The sequence below is a fragment of the Corvus kubaryi genome, unplaced genomic scaffold (genome assembly GCF_017639235.1).
Source record: "Corvus kubaryi isolate FWS band 111438036 unplaced genomic scaffold, C.kubaryi_AGA036_p1.0 137, whole genome shotgun sequence".
NCBI classification, from domain to species: Eukaryota; Metazoa; Chordata; class Aves; order Passeriformes; family Corvidae; genus Corvus; species Corvus kubaryi.
The window spans coordinates 29,501,069-29,526,627 of NW_024580671.1; the positions used below are offsets into that span (position 1 = coordinate 29,501,069).

At 36.5% G+C, this 25,559-nt stretch overlaps 1 protein-coding gene across 2 annotated transcripts in view; it reads left to right on the forward strand.

Annotated features, from left to right (window-relative positions):
• COG5 (component of oligomeric golgi complex 5) overlaps positions 1-25,559 on the forward strand; it is a 178,092-nt gene that overhangs the window by 116,302 nt on the left and 36,231 nt on the right. For both annotated transcript variants that reach the window (XM_042018341.1, XM_042018342.1), the window contains exons 9-14: positions 408-520; positions 615-692; positions 13,427-13,508; positions 15,749-15,953; positions 16,660-16,821; positions 18,807-18,906. In XM_042018341.1, coding sequence (XP_041874275.1) covers positions 408-520; positions 615-692; positions 13,427-13,508; positions 15,749-15,953; positions 16,660-16,821; positions 18,807-18,906 — 740 coding nt within the window. The remainder of the gene's footprint in view (positions 1-407; positions 521-614; positions 693-13,426; positions 13,509-15,748; positions 15,954-16,659; positions 16,822-18,806; positions 18,907-25,559) is intronic.

The window sequence follows — 25,559 nt, forward strand, 5'->3', positions numbered from 1 at the left end:
GCCCTTCTGGAAGGAATCACTTTTTTTTAGCAATTTGTCTATGCATTTAAGTCCTGAGCTGGTAATACCTTTATTTTTCCCAGATGCTCTTTCTGCCATTTCACTTTGCTATTAAATCCTGCAAAACTGCTCATTGGCATTACTGTGGTGTTTCTGTGGAGGTCTGAATTGGTAGAGCATGTAACAGTCATGAGCATGAAGTATCCCCACTGAACTTCAGAGTTTAGTCAACTTCTCAGTTCAGACATCTGAGGCCATTCACAAAGCTCTGTTCTGAAGGTATTTTAGGCTGCTTTAAAAAAAAAAAAAGTATCTGTCAAAGTGCACAGAGATCTATATTTCTAGTATTTTAATTTTCGTGTGTGGAAGCTGAATTGTGCTGCTGTGTATGTTTAAAAACAATTTAGGTGGCCCTGGTAGAGCTGCTATGCCAACACCTGGGAACACAGCAGCTTTTCGAGCAGCCCTCTGGACAAACATGGAGAAACTCATGGATCAGATCTGTGCTGCTTGCGGACAGGTACTCTGCAGCTAATTCCTGTTTGTCTTGTCATGCAGTTTTGGATATAAGAATTTAGATGTCACTTTCTCTCTTAATAAATCCTTTCCTACAGGTGCAGCATTTGCAGAAAGTATTGGCAAAGAAAAGAGATCCTGTGTCACATGTCTGCTTCATAGAGGAGATAGTTAAGGTAAAGTTTTAATTTAGATGAACATAGTTTAGTAAATCTGTGAAGAAAAATGTGATGAGAGGAGGAGTTTGTTTACAATTTTACAGTTCCATAATTTTTTTAAGATTAAGTTGATGGGAAAGTGTTGAAAGTCAAACTAACATTGAAGGATATATTTGGGGTCTGTGGGTTATATCTTTAGGATGTAAACATGTTCATTTTGTTGTAATTTCTTTTGTTTTCTTTTAAAGGGAGCTGATAAGGCACCACTGTATGGATCATTAATGTCATTCTATAATATGATGTGATTTGAGTAATTAATTAAATCTGTTCGTTTGCATAGGAGAATGTGTCTTCATCTATCACTTTCAGCCATCTGTTTCTCACTTCTTGACAATTTCTCCCTTGAAAAATAATCATGGCTGTTCTTTTGAATACCTATTATTTTCCATTCATTTGCATTTTTTTTCATTCATATTTGGAATAATTTGATTAATGGTCTCCTTCAGTGTTAGGAACAGGATTACTGAAACTGTCTCATCTACCTTAGTAAAAGAGAGCAAAAACAAAAGATGTGTTCCTGCTGACATCTCTTGCCAAGTGTATAACTGGATTTTTAATTTACATGGCCTTAATATTTGAAATAACGTGGGGAAGCTCTTCATATGCAAACGTGGTCTTCTCAACAGTGAAAGCAAATAATGAAGGTTAAATACAGCCTTTATCTGTCTCTTAAGCCCATTTCCAGAAGACGTTGCACAGAGCATCACTTTTCTATGAGGCACTTCAAGCTTCTCTTTTTGTGTTCAAACAAACAACCAAGCAAAGCCAACCACAACAACAACAACAAAAAAAACAAAACAAAAAATCCCACAACCCCCCTCAAAAAGTTTTGAAACTTTTAGCATATTTTCTTAATTTAAAAAAGTTCAATCTGGCAAAAAATATCTATTGCTGCCTGGGTGGATCAGCCCTTCAGTGGATCAGCAGAAACCTGGAGACAGACCAGAAATGCTGAAAGGCTCAGGAAGTTTGGATGGAAAGGGAGCTTCGAAAAATGATCTGTTGGTGTTCATGAGTGGCTCCCACCCTGTGCCCGTGCTTCTCACTTTCACTCTTCCCTCTTGCAAAACATCACTTGAAAAGGAGTTTTTCACCAACTGAAGAAGGAGCTTTTCCAGTTTTTGAGGTTGATGATTGAGGGAAGCCAAAGAAAATATTTTATCATCCTGGAGACTAAATGACCAGGGAAAATGAATTTCAGTGTAAGCAGGGTAAGGAAAAACTCATTAGAAAATAAAAGACTTATTGGGTTGTCTTATGCTAAGCCTGTTCCATGATCTCTCTGATTACTCTTCCTTCACTTTAAGTTCATATTGCAGGATTGGATCTAAGTGAAAAATTGTATTTCCCAAATAAAATCCATCTATTTACTTTTCCACAGTTATCACTCTTCCAATTACATTGCTCTTTGGTGAGTGTTTTGGTGTAGTATAGTGCCAGGCTGGACATGGTCATTCTCAGTGGGGCAGCTAAGGAGGAGTCGTACATCCTTATCACATGTTCTGCTAGCAGAACTCTCTCAGCATGACACAGTACTGCTGATGGCACCGATGCTTTACTTACTTCTTGCCTGAAATGGTTCAGTATGCACAGTGTTTTTCTTGGACATTCTCACAGACCATTTGTTCTGGTGTTTCTTGAAAAAGGTGCGGCACCAGGCTGCAGGTGGGTGAGGTCACACCAAAGAGTAGAACTGTTGTTCAGACAAAACCAGGCAAGTACTGCATGCTGCTGAAATTCAGGAGCATATGTACAGATGGCTGTATGGGAGAGTATGAATTGTTTTAGATATAAATAAGAAATTGGTGTTTTGCCATTTACTAATGAAGATTCCATCTCATATTAAACCAAACTGAAATGTGTTTTCTTCAGCAAGTGTTCTGGAGGGGAAGAGAAGTTGGATTTTCTTTATTGTATTCAATTTCATTAATAAACTGAGCAAATGAACAAAACAAGCCAAAGGTACTAACATTGTACCCATTTGCTAGAGCAGCATGCCCACTCCAGAAGATAGGAAAACGAATCATCCACTCTACAGTCTGTGCACTAATTACTGTTACTGATGTCAACATTATTATTATAGTCATCTTCTGCAGCAGCTGCAGTACCACTTTGCCTGTCCATCTGCTTCCTTGTTTTGATTACTGCAGTGCAAGTATCATCCTAGGAAGCATAGGAGAGGAGGAGACCCAGCCTTTTTAAAGCACAAGTCCTTTAATAGCAAGGAAGCTACTTGCCTTTTTTTTTTAAGTCATCATTCCCTTTTTCCGTTGGGGATTTTTTGTGTCTTTCTCTTCACAGATAGCACAGCCTGCAGTTTTTCTAATTTTGTATTATGATCTCAAACATGTGCTTTCCGGCTTTCTTATTACCTGTTACCTTCATATTTAGTAGTGTTGTATCATGCTGTATCCAAAAATGTAGTTTTAAAAGCACTAGCTAATTAATTAAAGGATTCACAAAAACTCTCTTTTTTAAAAAAACAAAGGAAACAAAACCTGACAGATGAAGAAACTGAGGTACAGAACTTGGAAGATTTTAAATACTGCAGTTCAGCAAGAGGGCAACAACAACACCTGCATCTTTTCTATCCTATGGTTTCTCCTACAGAATTCCCTTCCAATTTTTACCAGCTTTAGATGTGGCCAAGAGTTAAGTAACAGATTCAGGCTTACATGAGGATCATGGAAGAATCTGGAGATTAAATTTATACTGCACATTTTTTCCCTGCACAGATCTAGATTTTGGTATTTTTCCTTTGTCACAATATGAAATTAATGAAATCTTGAAAAGAAATTATGCACTCATAGTACCTTCTAAAAGCTTCATTTCATACTAGTCATGAACTATAGATTCATTATTAATTTTTACACATTTAAATTACAGATTTGATTTTTTAACAAATCTATGAACTATTTAAAGGAGAAATACGATTGAATGGACATTTTTTGGGTTTTATGTAAGAAAAAAAGGCCTTTAATGACTAGATTTTAGTTGAAGAGTGCTAAAAGAATTCAGAATTCATGGAGTTCTGATTTCTAGTTTTGGGGAAAATGAATAGAGCTTTCATTGCACACATTTTTTAAAAGGTAGGGTTAATGCTGTCATAATGTTAAGAGTAAAAATTAAAATTACAAATAAGATTTAAATAATGTAAATTTGATATTTTTGTTCACCTAATGACTGGTTATTTATATCACTTCTTTCAATTGCTTCATTCACTTTCAGAGAGCTAATAAGTTATTTCAGTTTATTCTGCTTTATTGCTTCTCTCTTTTAATGTGTAGTGACTAATCCTTCCTCAGCTGTTGTAATGCCTAAACTACAATTGACTTCAGTGTAAATCGCAGCAGAACATATTCTGTGACAGCCACCTTCCTAATTAGAGATAAGAGTCCTTCTTAGCCCCTTGTAAAAGAGTTGAAAATGATCTTTGCTCCTCATCTATTTTGGGTCCTTCACTCCTACATAGGCGTCAGGGAACAGTTCTGCAAAGAGGAAAAGCAGCCTGAAAAGCAGCAAGTCATTTTTAGTGGGGGTTTGGGGTGGTCAGTAGAAAGGATGAGCTGGGGTCTCTCCGCTGGTAGAAAAGTACAGGCAGATCTGTCCTTGCTCGCCTTTGGCTGTCCTGTTTGCAACCAAGGCACATCACAAACCCTGTCGTTTATGTAAGCCTCTGGGTAAAAAAGTGAGCTGAGAGTTGTAGGGAGTGTTATTATGTACTTCGTGGAGGGCTCTTATCATTGCTGCTGCTGATGAATGTTTGGTGAGTAAGCAGGCTTTTTTTCCTGAGTTGTCAACACTGGCAATATGAGGTGTTAACGACACAGAAAGAAATGTCCTCAGCATTACATAAGATAAAGAAAATAAATGGAAAATATAGATATTTATTGACAGAGTGTACTTATATTTCACCTTCTTATTTCTCCTCCCTGTCCAAACTTATTAAAAAATGTTGCTGCTTTGAAATTATTCACATCTATCATCACATATTCACATTCAGTTGACCCAATTAAAAAATAATCCCAAGTGGAAAAAATTGAAAAATAATCTAATTATTGTCTTCTGTGAATTCAGAAAATAGTATGGTTTTCACCAATTATTGCAAGTATATGATTTATTTTTCAGTATTTTTTGTAGAAGCAGAATTGGATTACTTGCACATCATTTCTGCTGTGATTTCTGTTTGTTATTTAAGCAATAATGAGGTACCTTGTGAAGATCTAAACACAGGTGGATGAGCAGGGGTTTGGTTCCCAAAATATTGAAGACGCTCTTTGTTTCAGATCTACAAATTGCCCTGCTGAATTCACTTGCAGGATTTTTGAGAACTCTTAAAGAGCAAAAAAGATCATAGCAGTTAAAAGTCCCAATTCTCATTTTGGATGGATCTGTGTGCCCAGACAGCCATTCTAAAAGTAATTTGATTCTAATTCACATGGGAGGGTCAGAGCCTGTGCAATGGTTTTCTAATGACACTACGATTTCTCTAGAACTTTAATTCTGTTTCTCTGACAGAAATGTGCAGCTGTGAAGAAAAGGGATGGTGTGGAGGTGGCGTGGGTTAGTAGGTAATAATGACCTTCGTTCTTTTTCACTTCTGGTTTGGTGGTGTTTGTGCAAATTGCAGATCAGTGATGACTGCAAATTATTAAGTCAGTTGGTTTTTAGTCAGCTTGCCATTGGAAAAGAAATACATTTACCAGAAGTGCTGCCTTTTATCATCATTCTTGTCAATCTTACCTTAACAGCTCCAGGCTGAGTGGACATGGTAACAAACCACCCTTTCATCCTTGGAGGGGATATGGAGTAGTCAAGGTGAAAGCATAGTTTGAATTGAAGCTGTACATACTAAATCATTTCTCTGGGTAGAAGAAAGCTGTCAAATCCCTGGGGTAGTTACTGGCTTTTGAATACTAAGTTCATTTATTTTCAGTTGATGCATATCTTGCAGGAATATGGAAAGATTAATTAATGTTTTAAGTAGTTTTGAAGATCTAGGACACTGTTTAATACCTAAGTATTTTTCTTCCTTACAAGTTGGTTTTTCTGAGGGATCGCTTAAGAATTCCAGTATTCTATGGAATGCAGAGTCTTAACTTTATATTCTAGTCAAGAAGGTTTAAAAAAAAAAAGCAAACCAGCTTTTGTTTTGTCACCTGCATAAAGAGACCTTTTTAAAATGTTGCACTACTGCTGAAAGTCTAGAAACTATTGCACCTTGGATATAAACTGATCAACCCAGTGTAATGAAATTCTGTGCCCTGCAGTAAAACAAAAAAATCAAGGTCATTTTTAAAATCACAGTGTCATTTATTGACATCTCTGCACCTGTAATGTATAACGTAAACAACATTAGAAATTTAAATTCACTCTTATTTTAAGAAATTTAATCCTGACTACTTTAAGGATATAGAAAAAGGTTATTGAAAATACACTCAGAATTTGTCTTTTCTTTACTGATTAATTACACTACTGAGGATGATGGCTTTTTGTTCACAGTCTAACATTTGGCAATTGTGTTGCTATAGAAATAGTGCAAATAGATTTCCTTATTTCTGTCCCATAAGATCTTGCCGTATGAAATTGTTAAATTATTTGCATTGTTGCTTTATTGGTGGAAAAAATATTTAGACTGTCCTTTAAATGTCTTCTGTTTTTAGAGCAACATTCGCAAGTCCCGCATTTCTCCATGGCAGAGCGTTTGATTACAGATAGAAAACACTGTATGTATTAGTATGCAAAGCCTGATTTCAGGAGCCTGCAGCAACTGGCTGCATGGTAATATTCACTATATTGTTTTACATTTCAAAGAGGCTTCGCAATAAAGATGCTTTTCACATTCTACTCAAAGTATCAAAATTTCTACAGGGAAAAATAAGTTGGAAGTGGTTGTCATGAAGTAGGAGCCAGTTTAGAATCAGTGGGTCAGATTTATTATTTGAATGTTAAAATAGCTATTTTAGACACACAAATATGATAATTCACAGATGGGAAATGATACTCATTAAGTTCTAAATTTACAGTGTAGAGGAAATAGAGACATTTGTAAAAATAAATGTATGTCCTTTCAGCATCTTCTTACATTCTTGTCTAATACTGAAGAAGGGGGGTACTTTTATTGTCATTCCTTGAGAGATACCTTGATGATGCTTAATGTCAGATACTAAATAGTTATATTAAGAACAGAGATAAAGAGATTAATTTCATTTCAGTAATAGCAAAGTTAATTAGTAGTTCGATATGGGTTTTTAAAATGAGGTGAGGTGTTTCTATGTTTGAAGAGACTTGAAATCAGTTTTCCAGGCTTTAGCATTAATATTATTGTATAGTAACAGTGACTACAGATCTTCTAATATCTTCCCTCTGATGTTACTGGTACTCAGCCCACTATTGTTCAGTGATTTATTAACTTATTAGTAACTGTTAGTGAAAATGGGTTATATTTTTTCAACTGGGAAAACAAATCGTTTTCATGTGAGTGAGAAGGGGTTTAGCACATTAATTGTGTCAGTCTGTAGTTTTTTCTATAATCTTGCAAGCAGGCAACACTGAATCTAAATTTCAAATCTATGCAGTCAATGCATCAATCTGAGTTAATAGTGTTGCTTCACACTATTAACAAGTCTGCTTATGTGCTGTAATACCACGCACTAAAGATAAAAGGACTACTGAAAAAAAAATTAATAGATAAGTATAAATTCCCCTCCCCACCCATTCATTCCATACCAGTAAAAGAATACTGATCTAAATCCTTTCCTTACCACCCGTCATTGCATAGAAGATGATTGAGTCTACAGGCTCTCCCAGTTGCACTGTGTTCTGAAACTCAGCTTTTTATCAGTGTGGGATTAATCATGAATGGCCCAGTCGAATGGCCAGGCCCAGGAAGTGGTGATCAGTGGTGCAGAGTGTAGCAGTGGGTCAGTGGTGTACCCGCCTCAAGGGGTCAGTACGAGGTCCGGTCCTGTTTTCGTTAGTGATCTGGATGGTGGGCCAGAGTGTACCCTCAGCAGGTTTGCTGATGACACCAAACTGGGAATAGTGCCTGATGCTCCAGAGGGTCATGCTGGCGTCAAGAGGGACCTCAAGAGACTGGAGGAATGATCTGACTGGAGCCTCGTGGAGTTCCTGGGACAGAGAGCAGGATGAACTATCATTGTCCAAATGTCTCCTGGCACTGGCATTAGGCAGTGTTATTAAGCTGCACCAGGGGAAATTTAGGCTGGACACTGAGAAAAAGTCCTCACAGGAAAAGTGATTGGGCATTGGACAGGGGTGCCCAGGGAGGTGGGGGAGTAACAGTCCCTGGAGGTGTTTAAAAAGACTGGATATGGCACTCAGTTCCATGGTTTAGTTGACAGGGTGGTAGGTCATAGGGTGGACTTGATGATCTCAAAGGTCTTTTCCAACCTAGTTAATTCTGTGGTTCTATTATAGAATCTCAAATGTTTTATCTAAAACCTGCTCTATTATGGGAAAATTGCGCAGAGTTACTGTTTGTGCCGAATATTGACAGTAGTGACTTTATAGTAATAGTTGAAATGAAATAGTTACATCAAGTGAAAATACTTTTAGTGCATTACTGGTTATGGCTCTGATTGAGCAAAGCACTTAAGCATATTTTAAATTTCACATAAGTAAGATATATAATGGAAGTCGAACAAACTACCTGCATCTATTATTTTAATAAAGATAAACGTTGTCCAGTTCACATACACAATAAAGTGAGCCTACTGTTGAAAAAATGCATCGTCATTTGTGGTCTAGCCTGCTGGACATATTTTGTCTGATTTATGGGTATCATTTTCATGAACAAATAATTCCTGTGTGAATAGTTTGTGTGACCGAGTACCAAATTTTTGGACAGTATGAAAAAGGGGAAAATTACAGTGGCTGGGCCAGAGTGCAGTCTGATTGTTGTGTTTTTCTATTTTACTCTGCACAGATGCAAGTGGGTTACCTAGAAATAACATTCTTAAAAGTAGCTAAGTGTCTATAGTCCATATGTCTGTCAAAAGTATCTTTCCATTCCCCTGGTTGTGGCCAGCTGTCCAGCAGGTGAGAATGACAGAGGGTTGCCTTAATTTATGTTACTGGGCAGTTGTTCAGTTCATTTCTGAAAATAAAGAATTAACAAGAGGAAGACAGATCTAAACTGTCTTGCACTGCATAAGGGATTGCATAGGGGCTACTAAATCATGTAAGTGCCTGCTCAGCTGTTTGGTTTTGGGGAATAAAGTGGTCACTGGTCACAGGAACAAGAGCAACAGTATTTTTAATTCACAGTTTTTGTTGTTAGATATTAGTTTATATAAGTGTGCTTTAGGCATAGGAGCATTTTCACAACAGATTTTTATTAGAAAATAGTCATTTCTGTGGCTGATCTTACTTCCCCACCATTTTGTAGTAGTAGAAAGTATGATTTATGTTCAGATTTTCTGTGCTGTGAGATCAAAATAAAGTTGCGAACAGACAGTATCATTAATTCAAAAATTGCTGAGTGAAATGGATCTGGTTTGGGGGGAAAGTTCTGTTTTGCCATTATAGTCTTACAATTGCTTGCAATTAATGTTCGTAGATTTAATTTGGTTGTATTTCATGATGGAGAAAATATGTATATGTCAACCTGAATCTTGCCTACCATGAGTTTTAAATGCCATCAATTACAGTTAAGATTCTTTTGTTGAAGAAAGAATGTATCGCATGACAAGAGGAAATAACATTGTATTTTATGCTAATGTGCAATAATTTCCTTCTGGGAAACTTTCAATTATGTACGGGTGTTTTATGTAGGCTTTCTATGTACGCAGTATGCACCTGAGACAGCTTTGTGCCAGATAACAACGCCTCAGCTTCCAAAGGTTTATGTGTTCTCTGTGTTGTTAAACACATACTTGGGAGGGGGGCAGTATGACAGAACGGTGACCTTTTTCCAGTGTTGTTGGTTATGGCATAGGAAGCTGTTGGAAAATGATTGCTACAGAGCTGAAAAGATAATCGGATGCAGTTCATTACTCATCTTGTCAGCTGCTCCTGCTACAAGGGATTGTATCACAAGATGTTAATCTGCTTGTGACTAGATTTCAAAGCAAGCATTTTTATTTTGGAGGGGGTGTAAGTAATTTAACATCTTTCAATTTTATTTCATTTTCAGAAGCAAGAGAAATTGAAAATTCCTGATTTAAAGTCTCAGAATATTAATTGATAGAAATATTAGTACATCCTTCTGGGTTATTTTACAAATACATGATGATATACGGCAAAAAGCTATTTAATTGCAGAAGTTGTTCTTTTTAAGATAATTATGAAGTAGTGTATTCCTTGAATAGTGGAAGTTAGTCTGCTAGCACACTTCAGTGTGTTCTGCAAGACAACAAGTATTAGACACAAGACAGCTTTGGACCAAAAAGAGTCCTATCTACACATTGAATCACAAATGTGGATGTACCCAATGCTCCCATACATTGTCTACCACTCAGGATATTTGGTATAAGTGTAGAGGAGGACTATATTCATTATTTACAGATGGGAAGATGACAAGAAGGTAATTTTAACTAGCTGATTTTAGTTTTTTGAAAGCGAAAGGCCCAAAAGAGCAGTTACTTTCTGATACTGTCAGTTGCTGCTCACAATGCTGCATGTGAAGCACAGGGGAAGGCTTACAAACTTTCCATTGCGTTAAGATAATCCAGTAATTTGCTGTGTACATTTCAGGCAAGCAGAACTGCCTTCTCCTCTTCCATATTCATCCTGCCTGTCTTTTTCAGTCCTTGAAGAAGTTGTCCAGTACAAGGGACATTCCTTTAATTTCCTGCTAAGCTGGAGAAAAACACTCCTTTTGCTACCCTTTCTGCATCATTTTCTAGTATTGATTATTGTCAAATGGAATTGCACATCACATTTTAAGCAGTTAAATTACAATTCTCATACAGGCATATATCTAATCCTTATTAGAACACATTATTTAAAAAACAAGCAGTGAGAGTCTTAAATGTACTTTAAAAAGTAGTATATTGAATTAATGTGTACGCAAAAGAAATTACAGATTTAAACAAAATAAATTGTTTCTGGATGGTCATGGTTGCATATGACACTTCTTACTCCCTCAGGAGTACCTAATGCTAATGCCTTGCTGTATTCTAGTTTTGGTAGCTACAATCCACCCACTTAAATACCCCCTGGTGTATGCGTAGGCAACAGTATTCTCTAGTTCCTGCCACAAATGCTCTTACATGGTCTTCTCTGTGCTATTAATCAGCAGCTATATTTCACCTCCAGAGAGACTGCATCTCAGCACTGCACAAACTGAAATCTCGTATCATGTGTTATAGAAGCAACCGGCACTCTGTAGATAGTGATTTTAGTTGGTTTGAAACCAGGGCATTTATTTTTTTCCCCTAAACATTTTTGACTGAGTAGTCAGTCAGTATGAAATGTTACGTGACTTTTCCACGTAGCTTTTCCCTTCTGTCTCTCCTCATACATAATACAGTTGGCTAGCTGAGCCATGAGGGCCTTCTTCACTACAAAATTCTGATCCAGTTAATGAACACCATTTTCCCAGGTCAGAAGACACAAGATAATAAGCAGAGGCTAATTGGTATGGGTGTGGCTATCTATGCATGAGAACATATGTATGTATGTATGTCTGAATTTATATTATATATGTATATAGAGATACATAGAAAAGTTATGTATTTCCACAGCAACATGAAATGTCTTCACATGTATGTTACTGTTACTTGTCACCATGTTGAATCTGACAGGATAGGAATGTTGATGTGCAGGGTACATGGCTATTTGTTTTCTGGACCCTTTAATCACTGCGTTTTCTGCTGAGACTGTGACAGAGATGTAGATGGTGATTACAGTAATGAAAAAAAGTTGTTTGAAAGTGCTTTGTAAGTATTTTTCCACCTCCATTAGATTATTTAGAATTTGAATTGAGTTACCATGCTCAATAGGAAACTGTTGTTCCAGGTTGGAATAGAGAACATGAAAACCGATTAATTTATACTTGATGTGAAAGGCCATTTGTTTTATTGTAGTCTTCATGTTCTAAATTTGAAACTGTGAAATAAAGAATTAAGTAATTTCACGTTTATGCTATAGCAATAAATTTACCAAAGAAAAGAGATTTTATGCAGTGAACCTTCTGAATCATTTTCTGATATTCTGATTTTATTTTGCCCATTTATGAAAGTCAAGTATAATTTTACAGAAAATACAAACATAGCTGTAAAATAAATTACTTCAGTTTCTAAATCCATCATTGTCCTCAAGCAGTCAAAAATGAGATTCTGTAATCCCAGTTTATTTTAGCATTCAGTGTTAATTACCGTACATTTTGAGTTCAACGGCATAAAAGATGTTCTCTCTCGATTCTTAACACATGACCCATAAACTTTATCCTTGTTTATCTTTAGTGATAAGGAGTAGAGTTGGATGAATTCCTCATCTAATTGTAGAGTTTATGATGATAATCCTATTTTTTATCATTACTTTTAGCTGTATCAGTATGCCTTTAACTGATTTTCAGGTTTATATTAATTCTTTAAGATGATTTTTTTTTTAACTGAAACTTGAGCTTGAACTTGCACTCTTTTAATGAACAGATCTTCAAGAGGGATTAAGTGGTACATCTTAATGAATGACATTCTAAAGACCTTCATTTCTTTGCCTGTTATTGCCACTGCAAGTGAAAAGAGCATTTTTTTTCCTTTATCATCTTCAGTAGTAGTAATTCATTTTGGAGTAGCCATACTTTTAAATACAATAGATTATCTCCACCTTTTTGTGGTACTGCTGGGCAGTGCAGAAGATGAACTGACTTTTTTTTTCTTTTCTGATTATCATTCCTATATTGATTTTGTCCAACTGGTTAATGTAGCAATAGGGTCAATGGATGACATTCACCATACACAGAAGAAAACCATTGTGTTCAGAGCGGGTTTTCTCTTCCCATGACAACACTGAACAGTCTTCCAAGTATCTAACAAGCAGGCAGGACAGGATACTCATCCTCATCTCCTGGAATTTTTTTTCTACCTCAAGCACACAGACAGGGATCAAAAATCACGCTTTAATGCTTGATTCTAAGTGCCAGATGTTGGGGGCAATAGGGAAGTAGCCTGCCTCTGCCTACCTGTCCTTTGGTGTGCTCCCTTGTTTCCACCTCCACTTCTGCCCTGCTGGCACCAGGCAGCTGTGAAGTTCACTGTATTTTCATGTGTTTTATGTTTTTGGGAACCACAGCTGCTCTGTGTGCAGCACGCAGTGGGTTTAGTCCCTGGTCGGAGTTTTCAGGGTAATGGCAGTAAATAATTGCTGTGGCGTAGCTGGCACGAGAACTCCCACGGAATGGGAAGGTCACTGCAGTGCAAAGAGATTTTCTAACACATCTCCTGAGGTGTGCTGCTTCAGGCTGCTCTCACACCCCTAGAGAGCTGGGAGCATTTCTCTCAGACTTGGAGGAAAATATTTCATTCGAGACAAGACTGAAACTTTTATTTTTTTTTTTTCTCCAATGCTTTTTCTAGCTCTAAAACCTGAGGGAAATTTCTCAGATTTCACTTTGATTTTATTCCCAGTGATGAGGAGCAGCTTTGACTGGAAGCATTTGCATTGTTTGAGATTCTTTGAAAAGGATATGTTTTGAAACTTGTATTCCTTTTGTCCCTTGTTCTCAGGATGGCCAGTCTGATATTTTGTACAAATTTTGGACTGCAGTAACCCAGACACTTTCCTCTCAGTTTCAGTCAGCAACAGACTGTAAGTATTCAGTATAAATGATTTTTAATGTGTTCTGTAATTATTTTGAATCTTGCTTTTCAGTAAGCCCTTTGCTTGGTATCTCCTCTACCAGAACTATAGCAGTGGTTCACTCAGTACAAGGTCTGTGTGTTTGAAACTTCTGGGTTTGTAACCCGACAGGATCCTCCTAAACTAGGTTTGAATTTTCAGAAAGAAATATTTTCTGTTTCATTAAATAGTTATCTAATAACAAAAAGTATTTTTCGAACTGTATGTGGAGGTAAAAATGTTAGTACATTTATACTTTCTAAAGCAAGTAGGTTTGCCAAATTCAAAATCAGTAATTTGGTTTTAAAGATAAATTCTTAGTCTTTTCTTGTTAAACACTGATTGGTTGTAAAAATCCGATTTCAGCCATTTTTTGGATACCGTTATAAACAGGATTTTAGTTACTTCAAAATTGTCTTGTATAAATACAGATAATCAGCTGGTGTTCTGATTATACACAATTTTCTCTGCATGTGTAATACGTAAATAGCAGATACAATCAAGGAATATTAAATATAAATAATGTGTTAACATAAGGCAGTTCTCTTACCAGAACATGCTAATGCAGCATGCAGTTGGATCATAGGTGAGTTTGGTACTTTCATAAAAGTATCTTTCACGTTTGCATAGAGTGTTTAAAGTTAATCTTTTGCACATAGAGGCGAAGTGCATTAGATGTGCATTTATCTTTGTGATCTCAGCTATTGCACTGGCCCTTCAAAATTTGGACCTTCCAGGCTTTATAGCAGCAGTATAATTTTGAGGAACTAGCTGGTGGATTCATGTTCAGTGGTTGCTAAGTAACGAGATGATCCCAAAAGAAAATGTATGCATCTTGTGTTAAAACATATTAATTTTACTGTTTGCCTTATGCATTGCTTTAAGAGCAGTATGTACATACCCTGAGCCTCCTGTGTTCAAACTGAACACGTGCTACCTGTTCTCAGCACTCAGTTTTAAGATTGTAAAATTATGACATCAGTTAATGGCACCAACCAACACTACGGAACTGAGGGAACTCTTACATTTTGTCAGCTGTACTTTTTCTAACAGCTATTCAAAACTATTTTATTACTTGCAGTTTTTAATAATGTGTTTCATATAAACATTTATAGGGGGTTTTCAATGTGAACGATGTTTTTGTTTTGATACAGCTAAGTTTTGGGGAGATAATGTTTACAGTAAGCAAATTTTTTCATTTAAGCAAGGCATCTACATGAGAATGTTCATTTTTAACATAAATTTCTGGTGACTGAATCTATTGACATCAGTCAGATTCTGGATCATATATATCAGAGGAAGATGAGATATCAGAAAAATAGTGTAAAAATAGGAATTTATGGCAGTTTACAAGGTTTGCTATTAGATCATGATCTGCTTTTGTGAGGTTGGGATAATCTTTGTAAACATAGCTTCGTTACCTACGATAACTCTTGTGTTTGATAACAAATGTGAATCCTCCAATATTCAAAATTAGTATATATTTGAGTTGAAAGCACAGGCTGGGTGAAATAGGGCAGATGTCTGGAACCTGAAAAACCTAGGAATGAACGGAACAGTGTTAATCTCCTAATGTAATGGGAAATCTGTAGAGTATGAGTGACGTTAGATCAAGATTAACAGTTGCTAAAGCAGTTGTACATTTGTTTCATTTCCTGTTACTTGTGGCAAGCCTTTCTAGGCTGAAAATAATGCTTCTTTTTCTGCTTGCTTTGTCATTCTTTGACAAGTTTAGGAATTGCATATTAAATACCTTGTTTTAAGAAGTGTACATAAAGGCATGTGCTTCCCTCATTACATTTCTGAAGACTTTGGTTCATAGGAGTTATCTTTGTCTGTTTTAAATTGTTATCTTCAAGGTTGCACAGCCCCACACTTTTCCTCCATCAAGATATTGTTAGCAAATCTCTAGATTTAGAGATTTCCAATTACACTTTGGCTTTAAATGAATGATGATAATAATTAAGGTTGATACCAAACATTTACTGTACAAAATAAAAAAAGCTTTTCATATCCAGTCTTCCCGTTGGGGGTTTTATACTGGTGCTTTAGATCCTCTGTCAAGTGCATTTAATATTATAGTTATGTCACTTTGAAATTAATTATAAATATTACATTACTAATATTAAACTTAGGATAACATTGTTTATATGAATAAAAAGATTAGTTTGAACTTAGCATTGTGTATTGCTTACTGCTTTATTTTGCAGCCTCTATGTTTTTGAAACAAGCATTTGAAGGAGAATACCCTAAATTACTGAGGCTTTATAATGACTTGTGGAAGCGCCTCCAACAATACAGTCAAAATATTCAGAGGAATTTTAACACAAGTGGACCTACTGATCTTTTTGCTGAACTACAACAAATGGAAGAAGATGCACAGGACATATTCATGCAAAAAAATGAAGATTATGAGTATGTATTATGAACTGTAAGACTATAAAATATAAATCTTTGCAAACTGTAAGAAAACAGAATATTTTTATAAACTTACTGTTATTCAAATTGTCACTGTGGGAGAATTTTTAAGACTTTTTTTCCCCTCTTGCAATTACTGCTCTAATGCTGTTTTAGAGCTGCAGGCTTTTCATTAGGCTATATATCTAATGGTGCTGGGTTGTCTTGTCTTTCATAAAGTCTCTGACTTTTGAACAAGTTCTATCTTTTTGTCTCTTTGGGTGAAAAGAATAGGAGAATGCTGAAAATTCAGTTTTGTACACATTGTGATTACAGCAGTAGCTTTTTCCTAATGACACTGCAATCATTTGAGTGTGACAAATGCTCAGTTGTTATGATTCACAGTTTTTAGTTTTGACATCATAGAATAAACATGATCTAAGTGATATCAGAAAGATCAAATTGAAACAAGCTCATCAATTCTATTAGGACTTCTAGACTTATGTAAGATAAAATGAATATTTTACATTGAGAACTGTATTGACTTAAGTATGTTCTTGAGCAGTCAGTGGGAGACTTACCAGAAGAATGTTTTTCATATGCGTATGTTTAAAGAGTAGAAAGGAAAAACAGGTTCAGTATGGCAAAGTTTGTATGTCTGGAAAGATTTAATGCTATTGTGTATTTTAATTTAAAATGTAGTAACCTTTTCCTATATCCAAAGTCCAGAAAAGGCCTTGAAAGATTCACTGCAACAATATGAAGCTGCCTATCTGTCAAAATCCTTATCTCGACTGTTTGACCCCATCAATCTTGTCTTCCCTCCTGGAGGTCGGAATCCTCCCTCTTCTGACGAGCTTGACAGCATCATAAAAACTATAGCTAGGTATGTACATATAAGGCATTGCAAAATGTAATACTCAACATGTATTTTTTCATAAGTTACAGTTTTAGAAATTAGACTTCCTTAGTGGTAAAAAGTTGGTTATTCTCTATTTATAAAGCAGGTTAGTGCAAAAATCAAATCAGAAGATAGGATAGGATAGGATAAAATAGAGTAGCACACAATAGAACAAAATATTTCAATTGGAAGGGACCTAAAACAATAAATCCAGTCCAACTGCATGAACACTTCAGGGCTACCCAAAAGCTAAAAACATTGTCCAAATGCCTCTTAAACACTGACAGGCTTGGGGCATCGACCACTTCTCTAAATAGCCTGTTCCATTATTTGAACACCTTGTTAAGGAAATGATTAATACTGAGTTGGAACCTCCCCTCATGCAGCTTTGAACCATTCCCACACCTCCTGTCACTGGATCCCAGGGAGGAATGCTCAGCACCTCCCTCTTCGCTTCCTGTGCTTAGGAAGGTGTAGAGGGCAATGATGTTGCCCCTCAGACTCCTTTTCTCTGAACTAGACAAGCCCAAATCCTTACCATCCCTCATAGGACAATCCCTCCAGTCCTTTCACCAGATCTGTTGCCCTCCTCTGGACACATTTAGGTAGCTTCACATCCTTCCTAAATTGTGGGATGTCAAACTGGACACAGTGTTCAAGATGAGGCTGCACCAATGCTGAATACAGCAAGATAAGCACCTCTTTATTATTATTGATAATAAACAATGCATTTTATTATTTATTTTCTGTATTTTGTTTTTCTGGGATAAATGGAATTTTAATATAAGTTTTAATGTTTGAGCTTATAAAAGATCAGGAAGAGAAACTTTACACATACTGTAAATGTCTGGTCTCGTAATTATTCTGACTGCGTCGAAGGGAACTGTTCAACTGTTCAACAACCAAGTAGTTGCTTGGCTGCAAGTGGTAATACCTGGTGTAAATACTTAGTTGAAGTAAAACAGCAAGATAAAAGATAGAGATGACTACTCCAGGTAGAATTTGTAGAATGGGATACTTAAATTACCAGTGGTGCATTTTCCCTCCTAAGGTTTTGGTAAGGTCTACTCTGGTTAATAAAATCTGAAAAGAGATGGGCAGTATTCACAGTATGTTTGTGTGTGTAAAGTATTAAATACTGACATAGTACTTGTGACTGGGAGTTGCAAATGCTCAGAACATGTCTGTTGGTGTCTGATATTATTTTGCTCCTTGAAAAAGAGAATTATGAAATTATGAAATTTCAGCTGAGTTTTCCAGAGTTACCTTTAGCTAATGGTGTTTGGGCCCTAGAGAGTTCTCAGAGAAGATTATTCTAGGTTGGGGTGCTTAGTGATTCTCCTGCTCTTGAGAGAGGTTAAACTCACCACAAGCAACATGATGCTTCTTGTGCTTGCCTGTCTTCAGCAGAGCAGTTCTGAATGCAGCCCCAGCCGATGGAGATCTGGGGACGTTCATGAACAAAAAATACTGGAAATGATTTAGAAGTCTTTTCCTTCTTCATTTGTTCCCTGTCATTCCTTTGGGGCCTCTTTTACTATAAAAGATTGCCTAAAACACAGCTTATTAGTTGTGTCAAGCTAAGGCATCCCCTGGGTATTTCTGCACAGCTCATGTAATTCCAGAGTTGAATGACTGTGTATTCACCTGTAATGTTTGAAGGCTGCTGCCAAAGCTTGAATGTAGTTAATTGCTGTCAATATTTTTGAATGGCTTACTAATAGTGATTTCATGCTGAAGTGTCATTCCTAAACTTTGCTCATTTTTACTAGAATAGGAACACTGCACATAAAATTCCCAAATGACTTGTTAAATTGTAAACTGAATTACGGTGCGTGGAAAGACTTGGTTGTATGTGTTACTCTCTCTAAATTGACGTGCCACGTAACTGTGTATTCATAGTTAATTCTTTATCGATTCAATACAGCACTGTTTAGTCGTTAATTGAGATTTGTAATCTTTGCTTCCAGTGAGCTGAATGTGGCTGCTGTTGATCCAGACCTGAGTCTGGCTGTGGCCAAAAATGTGGCGAAGACCATTCAGCTTTACGGTGTAAAGTCTGAGCAGCTTGTAAGTAATTTTAAATTTCTAAAACCTAATGTTTTTACATGTACAGTGTTCTGGCTTTTGTAGATTTAGAACATAACAGTAAAGCAATCTAGATAGACAAAACCTTCCAGTTAGCTTTCCATTGTATTTATGAACATTTTCAGTTAAATTCTACCTTCAGACAAACTCAGTCTATTGATAGCGGTAAAATTTATCTGTATAACTCCAAATTGAATTTGCCATATTAATTTTTAAAACATCAAAATTGTAGCTGTCATTAAGTAAAATCAAGACTGTTAAATTCAGTTTTTTATTAACCAACATTTGATATTACATCATTTACATGATACAGCATCTTTATGGTATTAAAATCTGGACGATTCAAATACAATTTTTCATTACTTGAGAGAAATTTTGGGTTTTTCCATATATTTATTATTTGACATACATTTAAGTGACCTTTGATTTGTTTGCATTTGTCACATATTTCCAATCATTTACCATGCAGTGGCATCTAGTGTTAAACTGAATAGAAGAAGGATCCCTAAAGCCTTATCTTTTGGGTAAGAGCCTTCAAGGAGCCTATGGATAGTACAGTGAATGTTGTCATAATACAAAAAAAAATTTCAGATGAACAATTTTCTCTTAAGGACTGTTGCTGAAATTGTAATGGGTTTTTTATGAAGAGATGAAAATTAACTTTTGCAATATGCAGACCCACCAGAAATGACTAACTACTTGTATTTGTAAACAAGATTTTCACTTAATAAGCAACATTAATTCTGACAGCAGACTCAGACTCCAGTAACATTCATTTACTATATGTTTCATTTAAAGAAAGATGCTCGCTAATATTTTTTGTACCAATTGGCTACAAAACATTACAGCAATTTAGTTAGTATGGTTTCTGTTTACCTTTTACACATCTGTTGTCTCTAAATAGCTTTGAAAAAATTGAAATTCAGTAACACATACTTTGTTTACCTTGTCTGTTGGATTGTCTTCGAAGTTCGCAAACATGGTGTATGGAAAAGGTACATAGGTGAAGCAGTCATGAAGGCCATAAAGAATATTTTAAATTTTAAATAAAAACAAATGTTGGCATTATTTTGTTAGCTGTTTAAAGCATAGTGCTTAAGTTGGGTCTGCTTTTAAGGCTATCAAATCATGGCTTCGTATTTTCAGGATGAAATTTGCTTATGGCAGAAATGAGGATTTTTAGTAGGTTGTGAGAATCATCATAGGTAAAAAAAATACATTGTTGTCTATATATCATAGAGTGTAGTGTCAAATAGTGGCATTCAACTGGAAAAAAAAAGACCCATCAGCTGTAACTGTGAAAGTACCAGGGTTGTGCTCACCTTCTCTAACAACTTCTTAGAGTTTGAATCTGGCCAGGGGATTCTTTGGAAGTGAACATCATTTTGTGTTTAGACAGCTGGCAAATTTTTAAGAAACCTTGAAAAAACCAAGATACTTAGAAATAAGCTGATAAGTATATTATTTGTGGCTTTGTGTTAGCTAACCTTAAAGTAAAAGAATGTAGAAGGAAAGAGGGAGTGTGAGCCCTTGAACTTCTTGGATCTGACAACTGAAAATGCAAACCTGAAACATTGAAAAGCTAAGTGATGGGATTACTCAACCTGGCAGGATGAACATCAATGTCCTTCAAGCACATACCTACAAACTGTAAAATAAAATCAAGAGTATTGCACAGCTACCTTTTTAAAAACTTCTTTCTTTCCTTGCTGATACACGTTATAAGTTTAAAAACCAGAAGTGCTCAACACAGTTGCCAAGACATAAGTGCAAGAGCCATCTTTGAGGTGCTGAAATATCATTCCTAGCCTCCAGCTGCCTCTCCAGCAGGGCACGGCTCTCCCACTTGTCCTGTGCCATGCTTGCCAGCCCTCTGGATATAATCTGGAACAACTTAGCCTTTTTTTGGTGCCTATTTTTGGACAGACAGATTGAGCCTGAATTGTGCACCATGTGTAGAACAGGAGCTATGTCAGACAGCACTGTTTCATTATGTTTTAGTGGTTTAGCCAAGAATGCAATCTTAATTCAGTCTTGCAATCCAGCCTCCAACAATAGCTTTCTAAAGCTGAGAAGGGGACCATGTAACATATCCGCTCAGATGCTTCATGTCTGATAGCTATAGTAGAGCAGTGCTAGAGATGGAAATTTAATTTCCTGGAGGAATATGAAATTGAGTTCTCTTCCAAATTAAAAGTAAACAAAAGCATCTCAGAATTCTCAGTGAAGGAAGATGGGGGGCAGGAGACTTTAAAAAGTAATTAAATTTTTTTTTTTAATGTTGTAATATTGCAGGTAGATTTGAAAGGTGAAGAACTGGAATATGCAGTTCTAAAAATGTTGAGACATTCTGATGTCAGGGTTTTTATTTACTCAGTTTCCCAAAACAAGGAATTGCAATTCACTGAGATTTCATCACTGTTTCTCCAGGTATCTTTAAGTAGACAAATAACAAGAAAAATGTTACTCAAGATTCAAAGATTTTACCTTTGAGCAAAACCAGCATCTATCAGTCTGTGCATACAGTCCTAAAGCTAAGATGACTAAGAAAAAATGGCCTCTTCCTGTAAATTCAAAACATTTGTCTGTGTTACTTGTGGCTTTGTAGCCTTTTCAGCTTTCCCCACATCAAGAACTTGCTGCACCTGAGACCTGTTCTTGTATTAACTGGTTCAGAGAAGATAAGAAATAATCTCTGGAAGCAATATGTAGATACACTCTGCTGTTGGGTGAATCTTTAGTCACCCCCTTGCTGATGCTTGATGTGGTTGGTGTATGCCATGCAGCATTCAGAATTATTGTCCTAATTTCACTCAGTGTAATTGCAGATGTTCTCAGTATACAGAGTTTGAAGGGATAATTATACATTGCACTAGATTTAAAAAATATTTCTGTTAATTTAAGAGTATTAGCTTTCATCACCCATCATGTGTTTTGTGGTGCTGAGAAAGGGTGCTTGGTATATTTTCTCTGTGCCATTATAATCTTGTTTCTTCTTATTCACGTTTTCCTTAAAATAGATAGGCCAGACATCTTCATAATGATTACAGACACCACCAGATTTCTGTTTAGTCACCATTTCCACAACCTTCTCATTCCAGATTAGAAAAGATATTAAGAAATCTGATCATCATGTTTTGGATAAGAATAAAATTTTCTTCTTCTGCATTTGTACCTTGCAATCCAGTGCATAGGTTTTAACAAAAGGTCTGCTTACTGAGCCAGGTTTTGTTCAGTGGCCACTTTTTCTTGCAAGTGAGGTAGCCCAGATGAAAAAGACCACTAACTTTTCTCCTCTATTCAATTCCAGGGGAGTCATCCATTCCCATTTGCAAATACCTTAAATCACCTGTCTTGATTGATCCATGCAACATGTTGTGCTCTTGTTTAACTGGCCACATCAGGAAAATTAGCTCTTTCCTCAAATGCTTACAATAAGTACAGTGAAGGGAAGAGATTTGTGAGAAGGCAGTAAGTTGCATTTCCAGAAAACAAAATTAAGTTGAGTAATTTGGGGTGTTTATGAGGATCCATGCTCCTTAATAAAAGATAGGAGCTCATAAATCTGCTTCCTAGAGATATTTTTACCTGTTTAACTGATAGTTGAGAAGTACAAAAAAGAGCTTATAACTCAGCAACATCTTTATTAAATGCCTTTGACATGGCAGCAGTAATTGTGTGGCAGAATCCTCTAGTGCAGTGATCTCTTAAGATTTTTGGTTATGCATCCCTGTCAGTATAAACTTTTTGAGCTTGCACCTTCATTATATGTATACTTGTTTATTTATAACTTCTATACGTGTACTGTTGAAGTTCTGATATTTTTGTCGTGCACCCCACTGTATTGTCTTGCCTAATCCTTGTGGTGCATGTGCCCCACTTCAAAGACCACTGCTCTAAAATAATACTCTGCAGTAATCTTCCATAATAACAGAACAGACTTTGTCTGTTAATTTTTGGAAAAGATGCCTCATTGATTGCAGTCTTTTGAATTAATGTTTGATTTTGTTAATATGCTACTTTAAATCAGATTTCTTATCTATCTGTAGAAAAATGAAAAAGATGGTAGCCTGATGATTGAAAGAGAAACAAAACTGTGTTTCCCCAGTTGGTTACCTGTAATTTTGTCATTTCCTGAGCTGAGTTTTGAATGTACTTGAAATGTTGTGGTTTCTCTTATAATTAGAAATCTCTTTGTTGCAACTTTGCAATCACTGTACTTTTGTTTGCTATTGATAGAGCAGTCATGAAGCATTGAGGGTTAAAAGCTCTGAAATTTACAAGATATGTAATTTTGCCAACAAGCAGAAAAATAAATTGCAAGACCCATTGTCCCTTATAGATACTGAAGATGGAAGAGCCCTCTTTGATCCTCTAGTCTATTACCTTCCCAGCACAGGACCGTTTGAAACAATATTTGTTGTTGGGGCTTTTGTTGCATTCTTTCTGGTTTTAGAGTGATGATTTCAGTTACCTGAATGTAAGTACTGCCTGTTCTCTTACTTTTGTGCTGTTTCTCTTCAGCTTGTCATGTGGGTGGATTGAAATACACTAACACACCCACCAATTGCACATAGATGAAATGTGTTGTGCTGTGAACATGAAAATGCAGTTGTTTAGAGAAGGTGTGATTCTCCTACTTTGTGAACCTGGAGACCTCTACCAGTTTCCTCCCTAGAGTTATAGTCATCCTGTCAGACTATCTTTATTATTTTGATCAGAGTCCCAGAGTAGTCCTTCCTGCCTTGTCTGATGGAGGCTGTCTTGCTGACTCCTCCCACCAGAGGGCATCACTAGAGACATCATCAGAGACGATGTCATCTGTTGGCCAATAAACAAGCAAAGAGTCATTTGCAGAGGCAGGATTGTAAAAATGAGGTTGTCCACTTGCTTTTCAGAGCAGGTGGGGGCGATTATGCTGGCAAATTCTGGTGGATTAAACTATCTTAAAAAACATTTCTATATGAGGCTATGTAATGGTGTGCTTACATGATTTAGGCAGGCACAAACTCACTCTACCGTGTTGCCAGATGGCAGAGCACATTTTAGCTCCACTCCAGTCTGTGCTGACCAGTTCAGCTGTGGCATCTTGCTGAACACAACACTCACTCAGCCTGGAGCACAAGCTGAGAAAGTTCATGTCTGCTTGAAGTACAGACAATGCATGGCCATACTAAACTAGGCAGATTTTTCCTAAGGTTACGGTAGAAAAGGCTAAAATCAGTGGGAGCTGTGATTGCCTATAATTGGAGTGTTTCCTAAATTTGGAATATTGTATTTTATGGAGTAATAAGTTTATCTAAAAAAAGGGTTCTTTCCAGCAGACAAGAGGCTGCAGGCAGATGATATAATGGAGATCTTTCCCACTGTCAGACTTGTAAGCAATCATAGAGAGGAAGCCCTCAAAAGGTGGAGATGGAGAGTGGGTGTAATGAGGGAGGAAGGAAGTAGAGAATTTGAGTATTTTTTTTATTCTCCTAACTCAATGTGGTTGAACTGATGCCATATCTCACAAAAGCTGATGAATGAGGCAGAGGTCTGAAATACAGGCTGAGGGCAGTGCTCTGGGAGAGCTGCTAACCTGTGCCCTCAGCTACTAACCTGTCCTTTACAGCTCATGCTAGAGACTTGGCTTCTCATCAGGATTTTAGCCTGGGCAATGGCTGCGGTATTTGTGATTATCACATTTGCCACCCGGAAATTTTTAAGCACTGTGCAGAGAGCACAGTCCTTCCTGGCATTCTGAAGAATTCTTCCCTGACCTTCTTAAGAAAACATAAGACAATGCTTGGTGTATTTAACATATTTCAAAGTTAAAATGCTAAAGACCCAGTAACAGAAGCAAATTTTGAGATTAAAGAGAATACATAAGTGTCTCAAAAATTGGAGTCGCTGCACCAAGGTTCAAATATTTGTCACATATCCTCAAAGGGCAAGACATTGAATCACCTATTGGTGACCTCTACTACTGGACATGCCAAGAGACAAAATGAGAGAGAATTTGTTATTCTGATCCCAAAAGTGATGGATGACTGTACACTTCAGACATAAGAACATTTGTGTGGATTTTCCCGGGTGACTGACATTTTAAGATTCCGGATTGTTTTGAGGGAAAAGTCAGCATCAGCTGATATCTGTGATATAGAGTAGGCAGCTTCTTTCTCACTGTCCTGGATCTCAGTAGTATATTGAGATTTATTTACATTTACTTAGGTAAATATTTCAGTTATGTAATGTTATGCATGGTTCTAGAATGTGCATCAGTTGCAGAGCACTGGAGCAGTAATAGGAGCAGTAATACGTTGGCACAAAAAGTTTCTTGGGAAGTAACTGGGAAGCTTTGATTTAGCCTGATCCTGTTTTTGAACGCAATGGTGAAACTGGATTTCAGATGTTGTGAAACAATTCTGGATATTTAACTGGCTTAATGTTTAAATGTAAAGTGGCTCTAACATAAAAATTCTATTATTAAAATTAATATACATTATTTTTAAACTTCTGAGGGTTTACTGAGATCTACTTTTCAATTAACTGGTACTAGATTGTGTAACTAGGAAAATGTTATTGAAAAGTATTATTATCTGTCATAATGATGAGAAGCATGTGCTTGATGACAGGGGTTTTTTTAGTGCATT